The 26479-nt window shown below is 32.8% G+C and overlaps 3 protein-coding genes across 4 annotated transcripts in view; 2 read left to right on the top strand and 1 right to left on the bottom strand.

The window, feature by feature from the left end:
* Positions 1-1018: 1018 nt before the first annotated feature.
* On the top strand, positions 1019-7636 carry Hgo (homogentisate 1,2-dioxygenase). Of its 2 annotated transcripts, none has more exons than XM_083051402.1 (8): positions 1019-1147; positions 1524-1659; positions 2178-2323; positions 2536-2722; positions 2812-2991; positions 3259-3482; positions 3827-3953; positions 6487-7636. In XM_083051402.1, exons 1-8 carry the CDS (start codon positions 1127-1129, stop codon positions 6798-6800), a joined length of 1335 nt encoding a protein of 444 aa, XP_082907528.1. In that variant the 5' UTR covers positions 1019-1126; the 3' UTR covers positions 6801-7636. The 2 variants fall into 2 exon arrangements, with proteins under 2 accessions (XP_082907528.1, XP_082907529.1); XM_083051403.1 differs by lacking the exon at positions 6487-7636 and adding an exon at positions 5771-6439.
* A 551-nt stretch (positions 7637-8187) lies between these two features.
* On the top strand, positions 8188-12199 carry LOC145943670 (uncharacterized). Its single transcript, XM_083051391.1, has 9 exons — positions 8188-8650; positions 9550-9610; positions 9684-9836; positions 9954-10193; positions 10269-10577; positions 10668-10772; positions 10840-10997; positions 11150-11555; positions 11792-12199. Exons 1-9 carry the CDS (start codon positions 8534-8536, stop codon positions 12016-12018), a joined length of 1776 nt encoding a protein of 591 aa, XP_082907517.1. The 5' UTR covers positions 8188-8533; the 3' UTR covers positions 12019-12199.
* Positions 12200-12307: 108 nt separating this feature from the next.
* Ret (protein kinase receptor Ret oncogene) overlaps positions 12308-26479 on the bottom strand; it is a 55430-nt gene continuing 41258 nt past the window's right edge. Inside the window, exons 11-20 of the mRNA XM_083051382.1 lie at positions 24965-25152; positions 24268-24474; positions 23871-23973; positions 21853-22018; positions 17755-18062; positions 16740-16938; positions 16343-16472; positions 15699-15900; positions 14753-14931; positions 12308-14458 (exon numbers count right to left, since the gene is read on the bottom strand). Of these exons, the coding sequence (XP_082907508.1) occupies positions 14052-14458; positions 14753-14931; positions 15699-15900; positions 16343-16472; positions 16740-16938; positions 17755-18062; positions 21853-22018; positions 23871-23973; positions 24268-24474; positions 24965-25152 (2089 nt within the window). The 3' untranslated portion in view covers positions 12308-14051. The remainder of the gene's footprint in view (positions 14459-14752; positions 14932-15698; positions 15901-16342; positions 16473-16739; positions 16939-17754; positions 18063-21852; positions 22019-23870; positions 23974-24267; positions 24475-24964; positions 25153-26479) is intronic.

Below are 26479 nucleotides of genomic sequence, written 5' to 3'. Positions count from 1 at the left end.
ATCTATTTATATCTATACGAATCTGTGAGATAAAGCATATTATGATAAAAGAGAAAATTCGGAGTAACTTTATAAATATGTATTTTTCAGTACTCTATGTAATCTAAATTATTTCTTGTTTTTAAATGTTTATATTATAATTGATGTAATATTGTATGTATTATATTACATTAATTATAAATTATAAATTATAGAAAAAAATATTTGTTTGCTGCCTTAAAATAATTCAGATTGATTGATAATTTGAAAAAATTACCGCTGTGGCAATATAACTCATTCAATTTAATTATTAATAAAAGAATATGATAATTAAAGCGCAAGCATGCGTACTCTGATACGATATTAATCATAGCAAACAAGACGTAAATTTTAAAATGACGTTAAGCAATCAACATGGGAGTGATATTTTCCAAGTCGTACACGTCTATTTTGCTCGTAAATCTTTTCAGAAAATATGAGAATTCTTTTCAATAAATACGATGCTAATTAGGTATTTGATCAATATGCAATAGACACATAGTTATTTGAAGGAAAATCTATGCATAGTATAGAACATTTCTATGTCGTCAGTGTTATCTCAAAACTGTGAAAATTATTGAATTTTGTTAATAATAAATTCCAGAGACTCAATTTTGAATATTATAACGAAATAAAGATTTATATATTTAGCACAATTTTGAATATTATAATTAAATAAAAGATTTATATATTTGTCACAATTTTATAGAGAATACTTGGCGATGTTAGAGACTGATTTGAATACGGGTCAATAAAAAAATCATACGACGATTGGTAAATCGATGAGCCACGGTTGCGAGGGGCTCGTCTAGGCGGCGAGAGGCTCGACGATAAATTCCGTAACGTGATGTGGAATTTCTGGCTCTTTGACTGGTTATCAGAGGCAGCCAAGCCTGTTAAAACGTAGTCGTGCCTACGTGGATAGTTGCGCCTGATTGGTCCACAAGTAGATAAACATGTTTTTTGTATAGCATTGATCTCATCGTTATTGCGTCGCTTAAGGACAACTGCGTTTATATAAAACGGAGGAGTGCCGCGGAAATCTCCGTATTTCGCGTTAACGAAAGAGGCGCCGTTGCCCCCCGAGAAAAGAATTTTGTTGCTGGCGATGATGAAGGACGAGCTAAAGGTAGCGAAGCTATTGATTTCGATATCGATTCTGCAGTTTTTACGAAAATTTCAATTTGTAGTTTTTATTCTTGTCATATCGAAAATTACTATCTTTCTTTTGCGAAAATAATAGCTGGGAAATTGTCTATATAAATTAATAATTTTTTAATTCTGCGAATAGTTCAAATTTTTTCGTATAATATGATATTTTTAGAATTTAAAATAGCATTATTCTATTTTAAATAAATATGCGAAAATATACAATTATTGGAACACAATTTTGATAAAGAAAAATCTGCGAAAATTTAAAAAGAAAACTTGATACAGTGAAAGTTCGTATATTGATCTAATAAGAAAAATTAGTTTTCTATCAAGATGTGATATGTATCTTTTAGTATCTTACGGGTTTCGGCTGCGAGTTTTCTAGTGAGGATGTGCGCTGTCCAGGGGCACTGCCCATTGGACAGAATAATCCGCAGAAATGTCCATACAATCTTTATGCCGAACAATTGTCGGGAACAGCATTCACCGGTGAGTAAAATCGCGCGTTTCATTTGTGTAATTCTATCGACATTTTTGGAGCAATGTATCCTTTTTTAAAGATTATTTCTTACTTCAATTATGTATTTCGAATTCGATACTCTCCATATGTTTTCATCTTATCATACGACTGTCATAAAATCTGAAATCAAAATTCAGAAAATTAGTGTCTTAAAATCAAGCTCAAAGTTTATTAACTAGAGTAAAAAAAATGTCGTTTTATAAAATTTTAAATGGTGAAATAAAATAGAAAGTTTTGTCTTGGTTTGAGGAAGTTAAATTTAATTTAGAACAATTAGATTCTTATCGCGATTCTTGTCATGTGCCATTCTTATCAGACTGATAAGAGAAGGATTAAAACTGTAACACTATTTTGCAGCAATATCATTATAGTTTTGAATTAGTTGTTTAAATAATTTTTTATTCGTCGCTAATATAATATTGTTATGTACATTTATTATGCATTATATATATTATTCTTTGGAAGCGCTATTATTTTTATTTCTTAGTTCCACGAAATCAAAATAAAAGATCGTGGCTCTATCGGATAAAACCGTCTGTTGTTCATAAACCGTTCAAGCCCTTTATTCGAGCCTGCGGTATCGAATCTTACATAGTGGACAACTGGAATAAGACATATCCGAATCCCAATCAGGTAAATTTCCGCGATATCGAATTCAAGAGTTTAGTCTCATAATAATGACTTAACTGAACAATTAAATTCTAAATCTAGTTTTTTAATTTTGAGATTATTTTTTTTTCAATATAAAAGAAACAAAGTCAATCTATCTATTGCACTGAAATCTTCAATTTAACCATTGAAACTTAAAAGAATAGTTTCTTTGAAGCTAACCGCTCGCGTTTCAGCTAAGATGGAAGCCTTTCGATGTCCCGAGTCGACGAGATCCTGAAGTCGATTTTATCGAGGGTCTTCACACTCTGTGCGGTGCGGGCGATCCTAGAATGCGTCAGGGCGTCGCGATACATGTGTACTTGTGCAATGCTTCTATGAAAGACAGGGCTTTCTATAACGCCGATGGTGATTTTCTCATCGGTAGGCAATAGTAGGAAGACGATGTTGTATCTTTTTTAAGAAAAAGAAAAACATACATTATTAAAGCGAAATTCTGATTGTGATTGCAGTGCCGCAATTAGGCGCTCTGCAAATCACTACCGAGTTCGGTAAGATGCGATGCGAGCCGAATGAGATATGCGTCATTCAGCAGGGAATGCGATTCTCCGTGACCGTCTTCGGTCCATCCAGAGGTTATATTCTCGAGGTCTTTGACAATCACTTTCAGCTGCCGGAATTGGGACCAATAGGTAATCGTCGAAATTCGAACGATCGCGCGTAGAAGCTGCAGTCTATATTTTTTTAGACTTGGAGAAAATTAATGTAAATTTATAACTCTTAATGTCCGACCACTGAACTCTTTGTATTTTATTTTCGAGATGGAAAATTCATGAAAAATAATATGACACGCGATTCTTCTCTTAATCGGATTGAAGAAAATTAAATTTCTTTGATTGAAAACTCGATAAATTAATGGTTCTTTAACGAGCGAATTAATGAGCGAGGCTAACGCGTAGGAGCGAACGGCCTGGCGAGTCCGAGAGACTTTCAGACACCGGTGGCTTGGTACGAGGATCGCGAGATCGATTACGAGATCGTATGCAAATATCAGGGAAAGCTGTTTACGGCTGATCAAGGTCACAGTCCCTTCGACGTAGTCGCATGGCATGGCAATTACGTACCTTACAAATATGATCTCGATAGATTTATGGTCATCAACTCGGTCTCCTTTGACCACTGCGTGAGTAGATCTCTTCATGAGTATCCAAGAAAGTTCTAAGATCTGAAAAGAAATTTCTACATGTGTAAAATTTCTCATATATGTTAGCTAAAATTTCTATATGTATACAATACAGGAAGGGTAATTGAATATTATCTTCACCGATGCGTTAAATTTCTTCTTTCCAATTTTTTTAAAATCCTTTTTAAATATGAAATTCAAATTTTTGCGTTTAATATTAATATAATATAAATATATATGTATAGTAAATCAATATAAATATATGTATAGCAAATAAGATTTTTATATAACCTTCAAATTCGATCATGACACTCTCGGAATGAATAATTTAATTAATTTTACAGGACCCGTCCATCTTCACTGTGCTAACGTGTCCCACTAACAAGCCTGGAACCGCCGCTGCTGACTTCGTGATCTTTCCACCCCGATGGTCCGTGCAGGAGCACACTTTCCGACCTCCTTACTATCATCGTAAGTAGAAAATATATTCCTTATTAATATTCCTTTTGCGTTTATACACGTGCCGACGAAATAAGGACAAGAGGCTTGGCATGCGTATTACAATTTCTTTTTATACAAATTAATAATTGTATAAAATAAATTACATAGGATGTCTGACAAGAATTATTAAAACACTATTTGTGCTAGTGTCGCGATTTCTAATATCGCATTTAAACTTTCATTTAAACAAAAAGAATATAGGTTTAACAAGTAGTGGCTTTAGATAAATATATAAATATATAAAACATCAAAAGATGTCTTACAATTAGATTTCGTTCCTTTTTAAATTTCTCTTTTAATCATTCTTTGGATTTTTGTGTTACTTGATAATCATTTGTACGATGTTTGAACTCTACTTTATCAGTTTGTAACATGTTTAATATACTGAATATACGGTATATTAAAATTGCAAGATCTGTTCTGATCTCTTGGGTCGAGTACATACGGCAAGAGTTCAAGCGAGTATTTCGCCGAACTCGACTCGGTAGCGTCTTCGTTCCGGAAGAGCGCTCCTGAAAATTGTGCAACCGAGTTGGCACAGAGAAAACTCGAAATTTTTCCCGGCGACCGATCGTAGTACAATGTCTTTTTCTTCGATGAGTCGTTTCACCGATTTTCTATCACGATCCGATCGATTACAAGACGGAACGGACCACTTTCGTTTGATGTCGCATTCGTCCTTGTCGTCATGGTTGTAGTTGTATCTCGCTGTATTATTGTGCTCTTATTGAGAAAGTTGCGTGCAAAGAGAAAGACATATAGGCACAATGTTTATCGACGAGAACGCATCCTTACGGATTAAGTAATTGAAAACTACAAGAAGCGACCATTATTAGAGTCTCGAGAGCGTCCGTTCCGCTGTATAGAAATTACACGCGAAATTATAGGATTGAAATTGGAATAACTATCACGATGAACTAAACGCGTGATGGTATTTTCTGATCGTGAAATTAATATTGATTATTATCAAGGATTTTATTACAAGCCTACGACAACGAATTTTTGCTTGCTATGGAGAAAGTAATTATTATTTTTGTCGTCGAATATCGAAACTATAAATTATAAATATTTTAAAAAATCATGCATATTTATTTAATAAATAATAGCATGTGAAATCGTGTGAAATAGGTAAAAAATTATTACGAAAAGATGATTGGAAATTACATCTTGAAAAATATTAATATTTTGTCAAATAATTATTTGTCATAAATAATTAATATGCAATACTATATACATTCTATAAAAAAAGATTTGATAAATAAATTAATTTAGGAAAAAAAGGAATTATTTTAAGAAAGCAAATAAAAAATAAAAATAACAACAAGAAAAAATTGGTATTAAAATTCTTCACTAACATAAAATTAAAAACACATAATCACAAAAAATAATTATCAATTAAAATTATTATTGAATTATTTTGTGAAATATTTCGATGACATTTGAAACTAATAATTATAATTTCCTTGCTTCTCTAAAATAACTTCATTTTTTTTTCCCTAAACTAGTGAATTTTATTAAATATTTTTCTATGGAATGTATACATTACACATTGACAGATATTTATACAATTTTTTTATTTCGCAAATACGAAACTATGCAATATGAAAAATATAATACGCGTCTCAAAATGGCGAGCATCAGTAAGAGTAGCCGCTCGCTGCTTTCTCCGAGATTTGATAACCAGTATAGCAGCGTGTTTTCAATGCGGGCCATTCCCCACGTTAATGAATAAGTCGGCAGCGCGTGGAGAGCGATAATATGCAAAATACGCGGAATTTCCATTGCAGATTCTGTCGGTGCGTCTCGTTGCGCGATCGCGAATCGTTATGACGCGCTATATGTGCGCTTCGCCGCTATATTTCGCATGCCGGCTTTTCAATGATACCAGTCAATGATGAAAATCAACGAAGACGGGTCGATTCATTATTTAAATGATTTATTCGACATTTGTCAACATGTCGGATTTCGCGACAATTTCTGTCAAATATCAGGCATTAAAGAAATTAAATCATTATGTTTAACGAGGAAGAATTTTATTAGCGATGTGGAGTTTGGATTGGATTCCGCTATATTTCTCGAGATAATTTACATAGTTAAGCAAGTGATTTGATAGAGGCTTTTTTGAAATATCATTAGTGGGAATAATTTATGTTTAAAAGAGATAACGTATGTAATGTTTGTTTTTTATACTTAATTTTTTTCTTCAGTCTTGTTTTATAATAATTTATGTTAATATATGCTACCCCTTTACTGTTTATATTATTAAACAGTGGTGTCACTTATGTATGTATCAGCATCAGTCGAAACGAATAATAAATAAGCATTTTAAACAGAACTTACTGCGCACAGTCTACAGCGCGTGGCTCTTTATTTAAAATTACTAAAATTGTATTATTATTTAATGGGATTCTTCCACAAGTTAGTTAATCTTAATATATCTTATATAGGTAAATTATTAAAAAAAATACACTCTCTTGACAAAACCTTGCTGTTTAATTCTTAGGAAACTGCATGAGCGAATTTATGGGGTTGATAAAGGGTCGTTACGAGGCGAAGGAGGATGGTTTCTCCGCCGGTGGTGCGTCGTTACATTCTCTCATGACTCCGCATGGTCCTGATAGACAGTGCTTTGAGGCCGCGACCAAAAACGAACTAGTACCGGAGCGGATTGCCGATGGTACGCAGGCGTTTATGTTTGAGACCTCGTATAGCATGGCCGTGGCGGAATGGGCCAGTAAGCTCTGTAATAAGCTAGATGACAACTACTACGAATGCTGGCAGGGTCTACAGAAGCACTTTGATCCTGTCGCCAATTAAGCCGGTCAGAATCATTTAAATGCGGCGATCAATATTATCAACAACGTGTTTATGTTAAGACCATAATTTTTAAATAACGTACGTTTACGCTCTTTATTTGATTTTATGATTTATTTTGATGAGAAAGAAAGCCTTTCTCTTTTCAACAGAGCGCATTTTCCCTTTCACTAAAATGACTGTATCATCTCAAGAGCCTTTTAAATATCTTTTTATACAGTTGTACCTATTTTGTTGAATCTCGTTATAATCTTTCTCTCCTCTAAGAAATTTTTTCATAGCGTGTTGTGTCCAAAAGATATCGTGCAAATCTACGAAGTTATCTAGTGCGTGCAGTTGCAAATTGATAATGAATTCGCTACATCGACAATATCGCGTCCGCACGAAGAGTGCAAAGAACTTTTAATCGTATTTACCTCCTACCAAGACTCACGTCGGCATTCATGATCAATGCAATTTGACGAAAGTATGTTAGATAAAGATGTGGTGTACTACATACGGTGTCTGAAACTTTTTTAATAGCAAAGCGTTTTGGAGCAAACGTATTCAGAATTCTGAATATATTTTCAATTATAAAAAGACCAGCGTGATTATACTTTAAATGGAAAGCGCTTAAAGTTTAAAAAAGCGCATTTTGAAAAGAAAACATATAATCTTAATTAAATTATTCCAGATATTTTAATGTTGAAGATAAGATTAATAACAGAATTTTTAATTATGATTAATCAACAAATTCATTGGAAAACTGAAACGTTTTATGTAACAGTTTAAAAATATAGTCATTTAAGATTGCAATATATGTTATAATTATAAGCAATTTTTATTTCTACTGGCACAGTCTGCAATAAATTTTATCTTATCTAAAATCTGACGTTTATGAAATCAACCAATTGTGAAGAAACATAAATCATACTATTTTTTATGTCGCAAGGCACATAATAATTTAAATGATCCTTCCTCTTAACACGTAATAATTTTGTTATTTAAGTGATCCTTCTATTTAACATGCATCAAGCGTTTCTTTTAACATGTATCTTATTTTCTGCAAAAATTACAAAATGAAAGTTAGTTATAAAATTAAAAATAATGCTTTTTTATTCTTCTTAATTCAATTCTATCTTATATTTAATTTCTTATAGTTTTTAAATTACCAATATTGTTTTAATGCAATACCTTTATCTTTTATTTTATCAAAATCTCAGAAAATTTATCTTCTTTCTTTCATCAATCAAACTTTCACATTTGTGCTTTGCAAATACGTGTTACAGTTGCGTTATAATTCGAAAATATATTTCAACATTAAGAAAAAATCTAATGACATACAGTTTTTCTCTTTTGGTTTTTTTTTCTAATTTACCTAGTGCGTGTAGTGTAATTTTTTTTCACTGTCTGATTACTTTAAATGGCTTGAATCATTGATGATTTGCCTTGTAGAGATCGTCTTTGTCGACTCCAGGCTATATAAGCAGTACTTGTCATTCCCAGCAGAGTCTTCTCGCGTCAATACGCAGTTTGACCTCACGTCTGATAGAAAGTTGACGCTGTCGTGTACAGTATAGAGTACACAATAGAGTATTTTGCGTTGTTTAAATCTAATCAAGGTGGAGCATGTAAATCGGAGCATGAGATAACATCGGTTCCGTAAAAATCGGAGTTCTCGACAAACTTCAAGACAATTGACATGTTGAGATCGATGACACGTGCTGTGTCTATCAAATGCTGTGTATTGTCAAATAATGGGTAACCTAAAAATGCACGTAACAATTCACAGCTTCTTCTTCGTGATCGTTCTGTGTTTTTTGACTGAACGCGTCTTAGCCTCGTATTGTTATCCACACTACTGTCAAAATCTGGTAAGTATTATATCTTCTTCTAATCACACGCACAGCACAATAGAACACATCCATACACACACAACACATGCTTAAATTTTAAATCACCAGCAATGTCACATGACGTATGTACATACAGAGTATCTCAAGAAATTGCGCGCTTTTTTTTACATGTCTATTTGTCGATGAAATATTCATCCAAAAGTGAAAATTAGACGTGAATACATTTTTTAAAATCATTTTATAACTTAAGATTATTTTTTAATGTAACTTCTAATAATGTCAGAGTGTTATATCCTTGAAACAACATGTAAATTATACATATATGATTAGGTTACGTGGCTATTCATATAGATATGATTTAAATTGCTCGTAAGGCATTTATGTGATCGCACAGAGATATTAGCAAACACTATTTTTGCATTATATAAGCAACTGATAATAAGAATAAAAATAAAATTATCTTTGCTTTTTATTCTATCAGTATTATCTTCTTCTACCTCGAATTGATTAATCATCAACATTTATATATATATATATATATATATATACAGACAAATACTCTATATTTATACAGGATATACGGGTTTGTGAATTTAATTAAAGAGTCACTCTGTTCCTTTATTTCTCATACTTAGATTTATTTAAAAGAAAGTATCTTTGCGAACGATATTCAAGCGAGACGGCGCAATCGATTTCGGTTCTTTTTTCTGCCATTATCTGTTCTTATAAGAGACGATCTTTTGCTATTTTCAAAATATATAATTAATCGACAACAAGAAGATATCCTCTCAGAAAGCACAATAATAATAAATAACAATAATAAATCTAACCGAAAAGAAACATAACTAAGCATGACATTATTTTATAACTTTATTTTTCTCTATATATCTATAATAATTTTTAAAAAATTTTTTTAGACTAATCTGATACCAATACCAGATTTCCAATGTGTATTAACGCGAGTACAAAGGGGAGAAAGTACGAAATGATAAATTAAAACGGAGATTTTTTCATGAATTAAATTCACTCACTATTGCATGATTTTTTTTAGATTGCGTAAATCTAAAATTTGACGAAGTCGATAAGAAATCATCTAAACAAGATAACGTCGCAATCTTCGCCTTATATGCGTACGTGCATTACTTCAATGATCAACATAAAGCGACCGCATTTAATTTAACGATCTCAGATATCAATTTTCATAGTAAGGAGATGTTCGCAATTACACTTTCTATTGAAATATTTAATATTTAAATTAAAAATAAATATTTAATTAATTAAATATTTCTCGTTGCGCATTAAAAATTTATTTGTAAAATAGGGTTAACTACGCGTTATCAAAATATCGCCAACAAGAATGAAAACGCGTGTAGATACATACAATTATATGGAAATGCCAGTCATCCCGCGCCCAAAAACTTATACGTATCGTGTCCATTTTCCGATGCTACGTATGAAGGATCCCCATATCGCTTACAATTAGAGTATGTTCGAGCGATCGAGGAAAATCATGTGCACAACAAAAAATATATCTTCTTCGTGCCACATCACAAATTGATCGGTGGGTCCTCTTTTTCCACGTCTCTTTAACGGCATTGTTCATAAATTCTCAACTATATCTATGCGTATCTTTCAGAGGACGGCATCCAAGTCGAAATATTCACACCTTTTATATACATAGACGTGTCGGACTTATCACATCTAGCGTTGTACGTACAACCGCTCCCGACAAGATACAATGTGACAGAGTACAAAGTATGGTTAATCAATAACGACACGCAATCGACAGTCAGCGTGGCGATTATATCCGCGAATAAAAATAACGAATACTTGCGCTATAACTTCTCGGCACCAGACGGCGTGTATTACATCAAAGTCGCAGCGTTACATCCAAAATGCGGCGAACATGGATGCGCGAACAGCACGTCATCATACATTAACATAAGTAAAGATAATTTAACGCGTCACGCTTTTTTTTCATTTTTTTTTGCAACTCTAACGACTCTTTTAACAGCGTTAATTTCGCATTTCTCAGAACACCCATCCCATAAATTGCTGATTATGATAATCAGTTTAATATGGATACCACCTGTCTTATTATACGCGCTGTATCATGCGTTCAAGCTTTATAGAAAGAGAGGTAAGAATTTTAATTTTTTTCTACATTTATTTTAATTCTTTTCTTCTTATACGGATCTATTAAATAGTTTTAAAGAGAATAGCAATGAGGCCAAATTGCTTGTTGGTGTACACCCCGTCACATCCGGCACACGTGAATGTAATGGCGGAATTGACAAAATATTTGAAATGTTGTAACATTAATGCCATGATAGATGTGTTTGATATCGCAGAAACTGCCAACAAAGTAAGTAATGTAATAAATCGGTATGTCTTATAATTTCAATTGTTTTCAAAATAAATTATAATTAACTAATAAATTAATTTGTAATGAAAGTTTGATTCAAATAAAATAAATTAATTAATGGAAGGGAAGATAACTTTGTAACATTGATATAGGATCCGGGACTCTGGTGCAATGCGGCGTTTCAGACTGCAGACGTCGTGCTCGTCGTGACATCGCCATCGATGTCGTCCGCAAAATCCGACACAACGATTGTGTATCGGCACGTGGACAATCACCTGCTGTGTCTGCTGAAGGAGAACTATCCGCAAAGAAATAAGAGATATTACACGATACAATTGCCGTATTGCAAACCGGATCGTATACCGGAGGAAGCGCGGCTCTTCAAGAAGTTCCACTTACCTGAGGATCTCACAAGGCTTGTGAAGACGATCCATGGTATCGGTTGCTTGCGATTCCTCGCGACGTCGGATAGCGAGCTATTGGAGAGCATTAAGTGCGCCACGATGACGGTATCTGAGAACGAGGGTAGCTGTACGTCGAACAACACCGACGAGACCGGTAAGTCGCGGTTAATAATCCATTTTATTATTATAATATGATGATTTTATTATTGTAATTGTTTTTGCTGTCGTCTCGCTTCTTTTTTGTGTGCATTTTCTCGATTTTTATACCAAGATATATTGCTAAAAAATTTTCTATATTTTTTTTTTACTTGTCGCACTCAATTGTGATATGGTTATATTGATATTATGATGTCAATACTTTTGCATTTGTCAGTCTAAATATTTTTTTAGACGATTTGTTACCACCGATTGTTATACAAGAAACTGCCAGTATAAAATATCATAAAATCGATCGATCTAACGAGGTTCATAAGTCCGATGGTGGTGTTATACCTCACTCTTTCACGACAAATATTGATGAATTGAATCTACTCGGTGAAGTTGGTGAAAAGAAGACCTCCGATTTCAATTCTACGAGGAATGACTGCGAATTTCGCATTGATAAGTTGAATTTGTGATTTTTCTTTCTTTTTATACATGTAAGAGTACTTTGTAAGATTCATTTTATATGCCGCGATTGATTTTATACATTTGACAATGGCTGATTTAAATAAAGAATAATTTTTCATTTCTATTGTAACTCGTGGGAATGAAATTTTCATCCCGTTTCTACGTTCTGAAATTTAAATCATATTTTTTTATATAGAATTTTATATGTATATAATTATATTGTAAAGTAAAAAAATTATATTCATAAATATTAATATTAAAATTTATATCCATTATATGTGTATTATCTTTTATAGCCACATACATATTTTTAAAAGAAAACTTTTTTAAATAATAATATAGAAAATCACTTCTCTCTTTCTCTCTTTTTTTCTTTTCCTCTCTCTCTAATCCTTATTCTCCTTTCTCTTCTTCCTAACTTTTTACTTTCTTTTTAGATTTTTCTTATTTTTAAAAAGATTATTATTGAGAAAACAAGTGCTGTTGTAATGTAAACCAGGTAAGGATGATGTAAAGATATTCTCCATCTGGAAGCATCTTTTATACATTTCGTTATATATTAATCACAAAAAAATAATATGGCACAATGTTAACTGGTAAGGCGCGTGTTCGATATCATTGTCGCTTAACACATCGGACAGTAAATAAAAAAAAAATCGGTACAAATCAAAATTATGCGCAATCGTTGTCGAACCCGTAAAACGATAAATAACTATGCTAATCGTATGGAATGTTGCGTTTTATACATAAATACAAAAAGGACGATTTCTCGTTTACATTGAGGTAACGTCGTTTACGTCGAAGCACAATCTTTATCTTACGGATACGGTTTGTGTCAATCGGAGCTCGAATATATATCTCGTAAAAATTCTATCCTTCGATCGTATCACTTTGTCATGTGATCTGCTATTTTGTGTCGGACACACGAAAGCCACAAAAGCTAGTGCGAGAATAAAAAATTCGTTTCAAAGGAAGCGTGACGATTAAGTTTCAAGTTAGATAATTAAGTTAGCGCCATGAATAGGGTGTCCTGTCGCACGACTTCACAACCATGGATATTTATTAAGAAAGATATGATGGAAGACCATCTTCAACTTCTTATAACATTAATATCTCGCGCGATTATACCACGAATGAAATTTCTGCTGAAGTGTAGACCATTTAAAATTGAATAACATTGAATTAATAATTAAAAATTAGAACTGTAGTAATACTTAAGAAATAATTTATATTTAGTTTAAGACACCCTGTAGCATTCTTAGATCGCAAAAAAAGCTTAATGTTCTTAATAAGCAACTATTTTTAAATCTCATCACACTTGCGTAGTGCGATATGCAAAAGATTCTTAAATGCTGAAAATTGGAAAACCTGACGATTTTTTTCGAGAAATCGCACGAATAATTATAATGCGTAACTATTATTATTAATAGTAATAAAAGGTTCATTATCAATGATGATTGACGGACAGTCGTACGATTTTAAGTTCATAAAAATAGGTCAAATTAATTATTAATTTATATATGATATAATTACCACTCTTTACGTGATATAATTTGCTCTTAATTTTTAATAGAGCGTTTCGTTCAGTCGTTTAAAAAATTCCTTCTGCGATATTTCTGAACTCGCAATTTCTTCAACTTTGTGAAGTTGATACTCGTTGTTGCAAATGCGACTTTAAGCGAATTTTCATTTATTCAGCACATTTTCATATTTATCGTACCATCGTCATCCTTATCCACATCTTCGAAAATAGCATTTCTCATCCCACGCGAATCACAATTACCTTTCTTCATCCATTGTTCGTACATAATTTTTTCTCCTGTTTCTTCGTTAAATAAATATTCTCCTCTCTCGCATGACTCGGAATCGTCAATTATTTCATCATTCGGCTATCTTATCTTTTTTTCATTCGTCATATATTAGTCTCCAAGCTAATTCAAATATCGAGACTTATCAGAAAACTGGCGTGTTCCTCATTTAAAAATTTTCTCATTTGTGTCATACTCATTTGTTTCAAATATCCAACACAAGATTATGTCAATCAGTTCGTCACGTTATTATCGCTCTTATCATCTTCCATACTGCTAAATACCAGAAGGTCCTCTGTCTCTGTCGATTTCTTTCCCTGCATATCGATGTAGGACTGAGGACGTTCGTTCGAAGGTATTGTCAGATCATTTTCGCTGTTGCTTGTCATACTAATGTTTCGCAGCTTTATCGGGCTCTCGTAATGATTAGCGTTCATGCTCGCTGGTCGATCGTTCACGTACGGCGACTTCATGGTTTCCTCGGGAAAAGACGCTACGGATGGGTGCCAAAGCGCCCGCAGTTTATCTATCTTATCACATTTAGTAACCGCCTCAGAAGGCATTCGACCAAGATAGTTGACGGTATTTGTTTTTAAGATAGTGCCAGTTCCGTTGTCCAGTTTTTGATCATTATCAGAACCTAAAAAAATAAAATAAAAATCGCGACGTAATTATCTTAAGTCGATTAAATATTACTAATAATTATTAGCAATGATTAAATTATGAAGATTAACGTGGTGATATTTGAAAATAATTTGTAATTGTCAGAGTATATTATTCAAATTTATATATGACAATTTCTAATAATTAAATTATTAAACATAATTTATATAAGTTGACGTAATTTAAATGTGACTTAAACATGATTAATCTTTATAATAGCGAATTATATATAGATGGTAGTATTTCGAATCGTTTTATTAATTTCACTTACAACTCGCGCTGTCCAAGGCTTGCAGGGATGCAAAGTACACTTGATTATGGACGGTTCTTGGATTGAGATCGAGATACTCGACACCATCTTCTAGCATACGTTCCCAATGGCTAGTTAGTTCCTTGAACGATGGTCGCATGCTAGGTTCTTGATGCCAACAAGATACCATCAATTTATATCTGAAAAAAAAGAAAAAAAAAATGTATATCAATCGAACATTGAAGAAGTGTTCTTTTAGAAGTTATAAAGAAGGAAATTAATGTTCCGCTTGGGTAAAGAGAATATATTTTTACGACAAACTGTGAGGAAATTAACCTACTTTATTTTAAGCTGGCATTTTTCCAGAAATGTAGCTTTAGCAACGATAATTGAAAATACCGTGCGCGCATCATACTCAAGGACGAATCATCTCTGTACGCGTGCGCGAATTAAAACTTTGTATTACTAATTTATTTTATCACATGTATCATTAATTTAATAATACCTCGGTATGTACTGAGGTTGACTCTTTGCAACCTTGATCTAATCTTCATGAAGACGATGAATATTTCACATATGAAATAAAGTCACGCTATAATTATGAAGGCTCTTTTGAGAATAATTACAAACGAATTCCCTTCAGTTATGAATATCGTATAAATGATTCTCGCATGTAGTCCTAAGGTTTCATTTTATCAACGTGAAATAGCTAAGTTAATTATATAAAGTTTACTCGAAAAATACTAACATAAGTTTACAAACGTACACATAAATTTATAAGTTTTATAGAAGAAAATTGTTGTACAGGAAACAGTTATAGAAATCCGTTTTTATTTTAAATATAATCTAAAGAAAATTAGATTTTTTAAATAATTTAAAACAGTGGTTTTCTCTTTTGCTTTGTCTCTCTTTTATAAGAATGCTAGACAAGTTTTAAAAAATGGCATGATTGTTATTAAACACTTACAATTGCTGCGAGCAGTTAGACGGTTTTTCCATACGGTAGCCGACCTTCAGCAAATTGTAGAGATTATGTACGTCCACTCCGGGATACGGCGAGCTTCCTAACGTGACCAACTCCCACAGGAGCACACCGAAGCTCCAAACGTCCGATTTGCTTGTATACACGTGGTCGGCCAGGGATTCCGGCGCCATCCATTTTACGGGCACTGCGAGCACCAATCGTAAAATCTTGGATAATTCGAAGTACGAGTCCGGCGAGTCATTAAAGGTTTTTTTCTCGCGAATCCGCCGAGTGAATAACGAGCGGATTACGCTCGGTCGCGGTTAAATTAGCGTCGTTAGTATCAGGTTAAAATGGTATTACTTGCGGCCTTTGCACTATTGCACTGACTCTTTTCAATGCTGAATTATAACACATTTCGCATTTTGTCTATACATTTTTCCAGTGAGTTATAAAAATTTATCATTATATTATTTGTGTATATTATATTAATAAGCTTCACATATTTGTTATCTTCTAGAGAATAAATATTAATGTAATTAGTTAGTTAAGACATTGCTAATTGTTGCTTCAAAATGATATTTTAGTGATAAAATGTAAAGAAAAGTTTACGAATTTCGAGAATATTAATTAGTGAATGATCCTACCTCGTCCTTTGCTTCGTTTCAAGTACGCATCGTCCTCGTATACATCGCGAGTTAGACCGAAATCCGAAATCTTGCAGACTTTGCCGGTTGCGAGCAAAACATTCCTTGCTGCGAGATCCCGATGCACCAACTGCAGTGAAGGAGGAAATTTTGATCAATTGCTAATGACTCGACCAAGTTGAGAGACATTTCGTGACTTTTGCGTTTCCTTCCGGAGCAATGCAGTCAAAGGTACAATAAAAAGTAACTTGAAGAAGTTGCAGAAATTTCAAATTATTGGCTTTTATATATAATCAACAATTATATACATATAACTTAAATACGTTTAAATATTTTCCAAAATAATAAGTTAAATAATTTGAAATATTAAATACTTTAATTAAAAATTTTGTCACACCTTAATATCGGCGAGATACGCCATCCCTTTGCTTATTTGCCAAGCGAATGAGAGGATATCACGTGGCGTTATAATACAGTTCGATGCATTATTTTCGGTGCATCGTGATTCCTCGCCGGCGTTGATCGACGAAAGCAGAGACGTCGAACCGGAAATTCTGTTTTCCGACTCTAAGTGCCGGCTGCGCCTCAGATAATTGCTGAAATTTCGTACAAATTTTCCTATAAACCACGAGCAATATCTGGAAAACTTGTTCAATAATCTGTCCATTCCTGAGAGATTGGATTGCAATGGCGGTGAACCTTGGCATGTGTTGCATCCGCGGAAAAATTTAATTACCGAGTGCAACTGGTTTCGCAAAGGTTATTGTCCCGGCAATGGTGGAATTCCACGTACGATGAAATTCCATAACGCGGTAAATTCTCGAAATTATTGCTGCGTTTATAAGTCGGTCACCTTCGTTATGTAACATCATTCATTTGGATGTATATGTGAGCAATCGTAGACAACGTTGACATAAACGAAATAAAATTGTGTAATTATCATTTTTACAATGATTGTTGAATTATAAGAAGAATAACATATACAATAAAAATACTGAACGTATGATAAGCTCTAATTTAATCATTCTTGATTTTAAAAAATTACACTACTTAATCATTCTTGATTTACATATCTTCTTGTAATTTAAGAGAAAATTTTTCTTTTAAATTACAAAAGAGAAATGTTTCCTTTTATAATTTTCTATACTTTAATATGTATTTAATTAATTCCTTTAATTCCATTAATCAATTCCACTCTTTTTGAAAAATTGTTTAAGATACGATTATTATACAATTATTACAATTATGAGAGATGAAGCTAAACCAATTTTGATACTCATGTCACATGAATCGCGTTAAATCGCTTCCAGTCGATTAGTAGGTCTCTTATCGATAAGACCAGAAGCCCGTGAAACGGAAGGGTCATACATAACGTCAGAACAATCGTCGAATATATCACGGCGCATACTTACCGTAAGGAGCCGAATTCGGCGAATTCGATGATGAGGTAGACTGGCGAGCCTGGCGGCGTCGTGCAGGCGCCCAGCAGTCGGATCACGTTCGGATGCTGGGCTTCCTTCAGCAGCTGGTATTCGGACAGCAGATCCGCCAGCTCGGAGGCACACGCGTCCTCCTTTAGCGTTTTCACCGCGACGGTCGTGGGACCAGGCATTCCGCCGATGTTCATGGCTTTGGCGCGCAAAACGCGTCCGAACTCACCCTCGCCCAGCACTTGCTCGATTTTCAGGAGCGAGCGTGGAAATTCCCATTTTGGATCCGGCTTAAAATTTCACAAAAATTTTCAAATTGAATATTTCCACAATTAATTAAAAAAATTTTGACGCGCAAGCTTATCAGATTTAATAAATAACAATTTTCACATTTCACATGATTTAATTTTTTTTCTTGTTAGACAAATTATCAAACATTGATAGCTTAACTTTAACATGATATGCACTATCTATAGACGTCTTTAATTTATTTATATTTCATGACATTAATTGATTATATCGTTTTTCTCTGTTCTAATTTTCGCATGGCTTTTTACAACATGGAGAACAATTTTAGAGATCTCGAGTAAGGATAGCGAGTGTAAGCATTAATAAATCCTTTCGTGCCAGTTACGATAAAAGCTCTGCTCTCTCTCTAATCCGACGTTCCGCCTCGCTGGAACATGTTTTCACGTTTGTGTCAAACGATATCTGCGTATTTACTTCGCTCGAGCTGCTTCGCAAAGGACGCAAGTGGATATCCAATTAAACGATGTTTCGATAATGATAATAGGATCACGTGGTTATAATAGGAGATACCGCCTCGAATTTAGTAGCTACCACGAATTAACGCGCTACAAGATTTACTGAGAATTTCATTACAAGATCCTGTGATTAAACATTCTTAATCCATATTCATTTTATGGAGATTTGATTTTATATCAATAAACGACGCGTAAATTGCTAAAAGGTCATATTTACGAGAAAATGCGACGCGAGATAGGTATTTCTCGTATTTCGCTTCACATCTTGCACAAGGAATCAATATCAGAAGATTTTCCTTGCGTCAATATGATCAAACTTCCTTCATACAGAATATTTCTCGATGTATTTTTGATACATAAATTTTATAATCCACTTACGCGAAAATAGCGTTATTTTCGATATTTTCATATTTCTTCTCGCGGCAAAATTTTTTATTAATATTATGCTTATTATCTGCTTTTTCTATACAAATAATAAGTATGAATATAGATCGTTGAAAAATGGCTCAACTTTAAGCTAAACTTGGGCTTTTTTGATTCAGCGATTTCGAGCAGGATCGTTTAGTGTATTATGATTGACGTAAACAAGAATATAATATAATCAATAAGCAATTAATCAAACCAAGCATAAAACTCAATTTCATAATTAAAATATATTAATTATTAATTGGAACAGATTAATTTTGCCCCGATCAGATTCTATTAGTAATAAAATAATTTTTCCCTAAAGTCTGATAACGAAATTAATATGACGTAGAAGCTAGGTGGATTTAGGTGTACGTCACGTGCCTCACAAACCCACTGTTCACTAAATCGCTCATGCCATGTTAAAGTCGCCTTCTTTCCGACTTCATCGAATAAAAGCAACGACTTTATCTCGTTGGTGTCGCTTCAAGGAGAACGCACATCCCGCAAAGAATAGAAATATCGCGAATTCTCTCAGCCGACATTTCACTACTTTTCTATCTTTTTCATCGACATTTTTGCCGTTCTTTCATTCGATTGTGGATGCCTCCAAGCAAAGGAATGCGCTCGCACCTCTTTGTTGATTCACAAGAGATGAGAAAAAAGTTTTCTTTATCGTAAGAAATATTTCATGAATTCAAAATTTAAAAATTATTAGATAAATTAAATTATAAATAAGATATATATAATATATATATTAAATAAATTTGATATAATTTTATTTAAAATATATCTGTACTTTGTAATTCTTCTTTCTGATATCGGTTTCTTGCGATCTTTGAAGAGGATGCAATAAAACTTCTGCATTTTCTTCCAACTTTGAAGAAAAAAAGAAAGAAAAATTCTCTTTAAATGAAATCTTTATTAACTAAGTAAGTTTTTTTCACAGAGTAAGCAAAATCAGTATAGTAAAGATTTGGATTTTAAGAAGATTTTGATTCTCTGAGAAAAATTCGCAGTAATTGTAATTCGTGTAATTCGCTCTAATAATTTCAAACGTTGTTAATTATACCAAAAATTTCGAGAATTGTCCCGAGATGCGGGAGAGATGCGCTGAATTGTACTTTAATTTCGGAGTAATTTCCGAAGCAAATAACGAGCGATCCTAAAAAGTTTTCGTCACTAACAGTGAGCGCAGCTGTTGAGGCTCTTTTGCATATTTCGTTCAACATAAATTACTGGTCTCTACGTGTCAAGGTTGCTATTCGTCGCGAGAGACACGCAATAAAATGCGCGATTGTTCGAGATAACGAAATTTAAATCATCAGCGATGGGAGAAACGACGAAATGGGAAACCATTCGCTTTTTAGCTTTCGAGAAGTAGTAAAACGACAACTTCTTTCGTATCTCTATTGACACAGTTCCATAGAATCCGTAGAGTCACATTCACTTCAAAATAATGTCCACGATTTTCCAAATTCTTAAGATTTATAAGATCTCTGAAATTTTCAAGATTTCCAAGGTCTTAAAGAAGACCTTTAAATTAAGCTTTAAATTCAAACAATCTTAATTCCTTTTCTCTCGCCAATCGCCATGGAGCGCTATATTCTCACGATATCTCGCGATATCCAAGAGCGAGATCCTCTTGAGAAGATACGATGTGTGGCTTTGCAAAACGCTCGTCTTCCATGTTTCTCAGAGAAACGATCAAACGATCAATGGGATTAGGAGACAAATATTCTGGATGAACCTGAACACTACGTACGTAAGTTCGACCGAGTTTTCGAGTTTGCGTTTAGATTCTGAGAGGCAACCTCTTCGTAGTTTCGCGCTTCTTCGTGCGGAAAGCTGAGGGAGCTTACGCGCTTTAGTATGTCGCTGCTTATGCGGGATTATTGCAGCTGCACGCACGTATAATATATCACGTGCGGCAGGCAACCGCAAATCGTGTTGCGCAATTAAAGACACAGGTGCAGACAAGAGGCGAATTTTTACGATTTTTCTTTATGAAAAGAGAATTTATATTAAAGAAATAAGTAATAAATTTTTATTCCTCTAGTAAAATTTTCTTTCATAAAAAATTTGTTGAAGAGTTAAGAATTATCTTACTTGATATACATATATGTAATTTGGAGTAGCCCTATTAAAAAATTATTGTACAATCAAGAAATTTATTTCTTGAATTAATATCTAAAAAGAATAGTGTCTTCTCTTTGTTCGTTTCGCAATTTTTTTTTATTTTAAATGTAGCAAATATATATAATATGTGTTTTGCAAAAAGAAAAAATTATTTCCTAGAAAATATATTTGTTTCTAATTAAAATAATTCATCTTTCTAATATTTAATAAATTAAGATGGAAAATTTGCAAATTGCAAGATTAAAAATAATCTACTTGTTCAAATTGATCTGCCAAATAATTTTATTACTATATTAAAGAGCTATTAAGAACTTAACATCTTTTTTGTCCTGCGTCATCTGCTGAAAAGTTTAAATTCTCTGCTGCGACTAGATTAACGTCGACGTTAAAGTAATAAGAAAGTTTCTGCAACTTTGTAGATAACGTCGATCGAAAGAATAATATACCAGCGTTGAACCGCAATAATTTCAGCAAGCTCAATTTTCACTTGCATAAAAACGAAAGTACATATTGCCGATTAGCAAGCTTCTGTTATCACGAATAAACATTTTCTTTGTATATATATTTTTCATATTTATGGCATGTAAGTAGCGATTTTATACCATGGAAATTTCTCAAACTATTGGAAATATATCAATTTTAATCAAAAATTGATTTAATACAAAAATAAAATAAATTCATAAATTTATATTTTTACCTTTTTCTTGCATTGAAATCTTTATGAATTTTTGATTGATATGATTGCAGATAACCGATAAGATAAATATTTTACCGGACACGTCTTGGGCAGCAATAGATGACGATTCGCCGTGAAGGTGTCCAGACCAATCAAAAGACCATCACCACGATCGATGTAGTCGGATGGCAAAATACCAATACCATTTGCCGCATCGTCCACTCTGTGTTTGCATTCTCGTCGAGCGCCCTTCGCCGCCATCCTGGAATTCAGAGCATCGCGATGCGGAAGATAAGGTATGTTGACCCACCACATTTTGGTTTCTAGCGTGAAATGAGCTAACTTGAACTTAGGCTAATTGTGCCATTATCAATTATAGAAACGTAAATTAATGTAGAATTCTCTACAAAAAATAATTATAAACTATCGGAGAATAATTATTTATGTTATTAAATTAGATTAATAAATTATTTCAGTAAAAGAATACAAAAAAATTACTGTACACGTATATTATATTTTATCACAGGATAAAATATATTGTGTTCTCTTCTCTTTTCGCGTTTCGATTGAGATATTTCAAAATGTATTAATGCAGCTAAACAGAAGTTGGACTATTGTGGTCACTACTTACTTTAGGAGAGAAATTCTAATAGACATTGACCCAAATTCGAAAGTTTGGAGCTTACTACGGGTTAGCGAATTTGAATCGCCTACACAAGATCAGAGCATTCGTAATTCCTCACATTAATTCGATAGAAATTTATTATGGAATACTAATACTAAATTATAATGGAATGTGTTAATTTTTTAGATATATGAATATATATGTACCCCCTTCACAGTTAGTTATCTTTAATTTTAAATTGTCGTATGTTATATATATTCTCTCTCTCGGTGCTTGGATGACGCTTTAATGCCTTTTATTCTGATATTAATAAATATATATGCATCAATTTTCATAGGTTTAAATTTGCTTTATACCAAAAGTTAAATGACAAATGTTACGTAATAACATAACGTTATAACGTAAAAAATAACTATATCTCATAAAATACATATATTTAAATTTCACAAAAAATAAAAGAAAAGATAGCTGATTGCAAGCTGCGAAAACATGTGTAAAGTTACGTGCAGATACAATATGCATATCAGTCGAAACTTCCGCAATTTTGTTCTATGCAAGAATTTTCGCCAACAAGTTCAGCTTTACTTCCTGATAAGTTAAGCAAATATATTCTTTCCTCTCGTGAAAAATTCTTTCGATCTATATTTCTGCAATAAATTATCTATCCGTCAGAAAGTTATAAAGTTAAAAAATATATCAAATATTTAAAGTGATGCGAAAGTGATGCAAATTTTCAAATAGAATTTGTAACAAGATGGAAAAGGTAAGTTTATCTCATAGGCAACAATCGAAATTTTATGGATTATCGACCTGTTATCAGCGCATCTGATATTTGCATGTGACGCTTTAATTCTTTTTATACTGAAATTAATAAATATGTATCGATCTGTTTATGTTTACATTGTACAAAATTCTATGCATTTTCTATATTTTGATAAATCGGAGATTAAGTAAATCATGCTCAAAATCCTAGTTAACCACGAAATTCGTAATGTCCTTAATTCCTTGTAAACATGAGACTCGAGCCGATAAGCTTTGCATAAGCCACTGGCCCAGAAACGATAGTTCACTAAATCCTTTTAAGATCCATATGGACTGAAAGATTTCTAACAAGATATTGTCACAATTTTACCTGTATCACCATTTTAATGCATCGTGACATTATTGGTTTCTTCCAAACAAATAATATCTTTTTTTTATAATACTAAAATTTTTAATAATAATTAAATTATTAGAATAGAAAGCTTTTTTATTGCGTATAATTTAATTTAATAATTAAGAATATATCTCTAAATAAAGAAAAAAAATGTGTTATTTAGTTTTATAATAAAGAATAGAATATAAAAAATATATTTAGAAAATTTTCTAATTAGATGACTTAAAAATGTGTTCATCCGATAATTTTTTGATGATATTGCGTAAAATTTTGAAATTGTATTAAAAAGATAATTTCGTTATCCTATATAATTGATTTTTTCTGACTTCTTACCTGTATCTCCATGTAATGAATGAACCCACAATCACGATCAGAACAAACAGACTAGCTCCAATGACGCCCATCATGCATGTTGGACCGCATGGTCCGCTGGACGCTATAAAAGCATAAAGGACAAAGGTTAATAATGCTTAATGAAGTGAAAAAGCAGGCTCTTTGATGTAAAATCATAAGTAGTAAAGGGGTTATTTTTTTCAAGCTTTTCTTTCAGTCATAAGAAATAGTTTGAAATGAACTAAAATATTTTAAACAATAATTTAAACTTTTCAATTTCGATATCTACAATTACTATAAATAATGAACTGTGTGTGTGCTTATCATTGCTCTTCTCTCTTTATTATTATAGTTTAATAATTCAATACTGCTTAAATACACGCGACTTTCGACAGACCTTTGCGCGCGCCCGACACGAGAATCTCGTTTTTCCGATCCCGTGATTTTCTAGGTCGTTCTTCCTTAGCACCTGGCACATCGTTTCCTTGTTGTCGAAAAACATCGATCCCGCAGGTGCATTGCAGTTCGTCGTTACAGGCGCAAACTCTTAGACCGCTCTTTATGCCGCGGTCACCCTTGTTCACTTCGCCGAAGTGAATGTCGGCTGAAAAACGCGAATACGATTACTCGCACAGATCGATCGAGTGCTTCTGAGAGACAAGCATAGTAATCCCTCTTCAATGGTCCTTAAATCCCTTTCGATCAGACGCGATTGTGACGACGATAACGCGAAATCCCTTTAAATCGAAAGCTTTTGTCCTTAAAACTAAGGATTTAACATTATTATATTGCTTGCGAAAATCTTCTCATGTAGCATATATATTTCGAATCTCTAGTATGTGATATTTATTAGAAATATATATAGAAATATTTAAAAATTTATAAAATATAAATCTTTTTGAGAGTATTTTAGAAAAAGATTTGTTTGTCTTTAAAAGCATCTCAATTATCGTCGTGAATCTTTCACTATATTTTTCACGCAAATTTTTTTTTTTTTTTACGATACTAGCGATGTAACGTAACAGCGATATTGTGACATTTTGACAGTTCTGACTTTACTTAACGTGATCAACGAATTAATGCATGTGACTCACATTCAACGGTGCAGTCTTGCGGACATATACGCGGATCGCTGCGCTCCAGCTCGTCACATTCGTTGTCCGGACAGTACGTGAAGTCCGGCGAACAGGTGGAATAATATTCCGACATTTGAGAGATGCCATTGGTTCGATTGCTTCCCTTGTTGCCTCTCCAAACGCATCGCCCAACAAAACTATCCTTGCTACGCACAAGTTCATTAAAGTCTAATTATGATTGCGCATGACGAGGTTTACGTAAAGCTGTTTCCTCGGAAATTATTATAGATATAATTTTTATGTGGACCACTTTATGTATATATCGTACGATGAGAAAATAATTCTCACAAGTTTATACATATCTTTAATATTAGTTATAAATTATTTTATTATACTTTAAATTGACCTGACTGACTACATTAAATTTAATCAATATTTTTTTAAGGATTATTAGAAAAGCGAAATATAAATGCTTGATTTATTAAAATAATAAAAATAATAAAAAGAGGGAGGAATTAAACAATAAATAAAAAATGACATTATAAATTAAATGTCAAAATAAATTAAATGACAAATAAATTAAATCTCTTAGGTAAAGAAATTTCAATAATAAACGATGTCTCGAAATTGAAATATTAAATTACATGTTCAAGAAACGAAGAACAATAAAATGCAACAGAAATGATAATCATTATTTTCTTTATAACAACAGTAAAAAGAAGAGGGAGGATAAAAACGAACTGTCAATTACTGCCTTTTACTTTATCACATCAAAAAGCGATAGTTATCGGAAAGAACAGCGAAAACGAGTCAAGTGGAATGAAAGAGAATCCATAAACTTGGACGTACTACCGTCCGAAATAGTCGTTACGAAATGAAATTGAGCCTCGTGACACTTTTCCGGAAAAGAGTAACGAAAGTAATGACACAGCCTCTCCCTTTAGTCCATTGTAGAAAATCACCGCTACTTTCAAGATCAATTTGAGCAAACACAATGCTCGATATCAAAAAAGATTTTCTTTATATAAGACGTTACAGTCGACTATCAATCGCCGTTTTTTAATGTTCAACTGTTGTATAATTTTTACATATATATATATATACTCGAAAACTCATTAGTTCATAAATGACCTAAATATTTTTTCACTTTTTTTATATAAGACTTCACACTTTTCGGAAGAAAGAGGCTTGTGTAAAGACTTTCAGAAAATTCTTGATAGAAATAAAGTAGCATTCTACACCATTCCCAGTGGCGTGATTATAAAGTAACACGCAACATTTGTTCGTTGGATAGAAAGCACTGCGGAATGCGTTTCTGTTGTTAAAATTTACTAGTATTGGATTTATACTGCTTGAAAATTAAATGGAATGTTTCCCTTGCGCAAAAGAAGAAAATGTTTTGAAGAAAGTTTCAGAAATATAATAATTTTTGGATATGACGAACAATTAAAAATAATTATAACTTTAAATTAGACCCTAAATATTATTAGATTACCAATTGTTGCTTCGTAATTATCGTAATTTAATTGCTCT

This window comes from Prenolepis imparis, unplaced genomic scaffold, assembly GCF_030444845.1.
Source record: "Prenolepis imparis isolate NDT839.2.m4 unplaced genomic scaffold, iyPreImpa1.0 SCAF_12, whole genome shotgun sequence".
NCBI classification, from domain to species: Eukaryota; Metazoa; Arthropoda; class Insecta; order Hymenoptera; family Formicidae; genus Prenolepis; species Prenolepis imparis.
The sequence above is the reverse complement of the archived record's forward strand: the minus strand, read 5'-3'. Positions and strand labels throughout refer to the sequence as shown.

Bases quoted from the DNA above. Each gene is read 5' to 3' on its own strand.
- Hgo (XM_083051402.1), top strand. From the start codon at position 1,127: ATGATGAAGGACGAGCTAAAG. The intron at 2,324-2,535 runs GTAAATTTCCGC...CTCGCGTTTCAG, and splicing joins CATATCCGAATCCCAATCAG to CTAAGATGGAAGCCTTTCGA. The intron at 3,483-3,826 runs GTGAGTAGATCT...TTAATTTTACAG, and splicing joins CGGTCTCCTTTGACCACTGC to GACCCGTCCATCTTCACTGT.
- LOC145943670 (XM_083051391.1), top strand. From the start codon at position 8,534: ATGGGTAACCTAAAAATGCACGTAACAATTCACAGCTTCTTCTTCGTG. The intron at 9,837-9,953 runs GTAAGGAGATGT...TTTGTAAAATAG, and splicing joins CTCAGATATCAATTTTCATA to GGTTAACTACGCGTTATCAA. The intron at 10,998-11,149 runs GTAAGTAATGTA...ACATTGATATAG, and splicing joins TCGCAGAAACTGCCAACAAA to GATCCGGGACTCTGGTGCAA.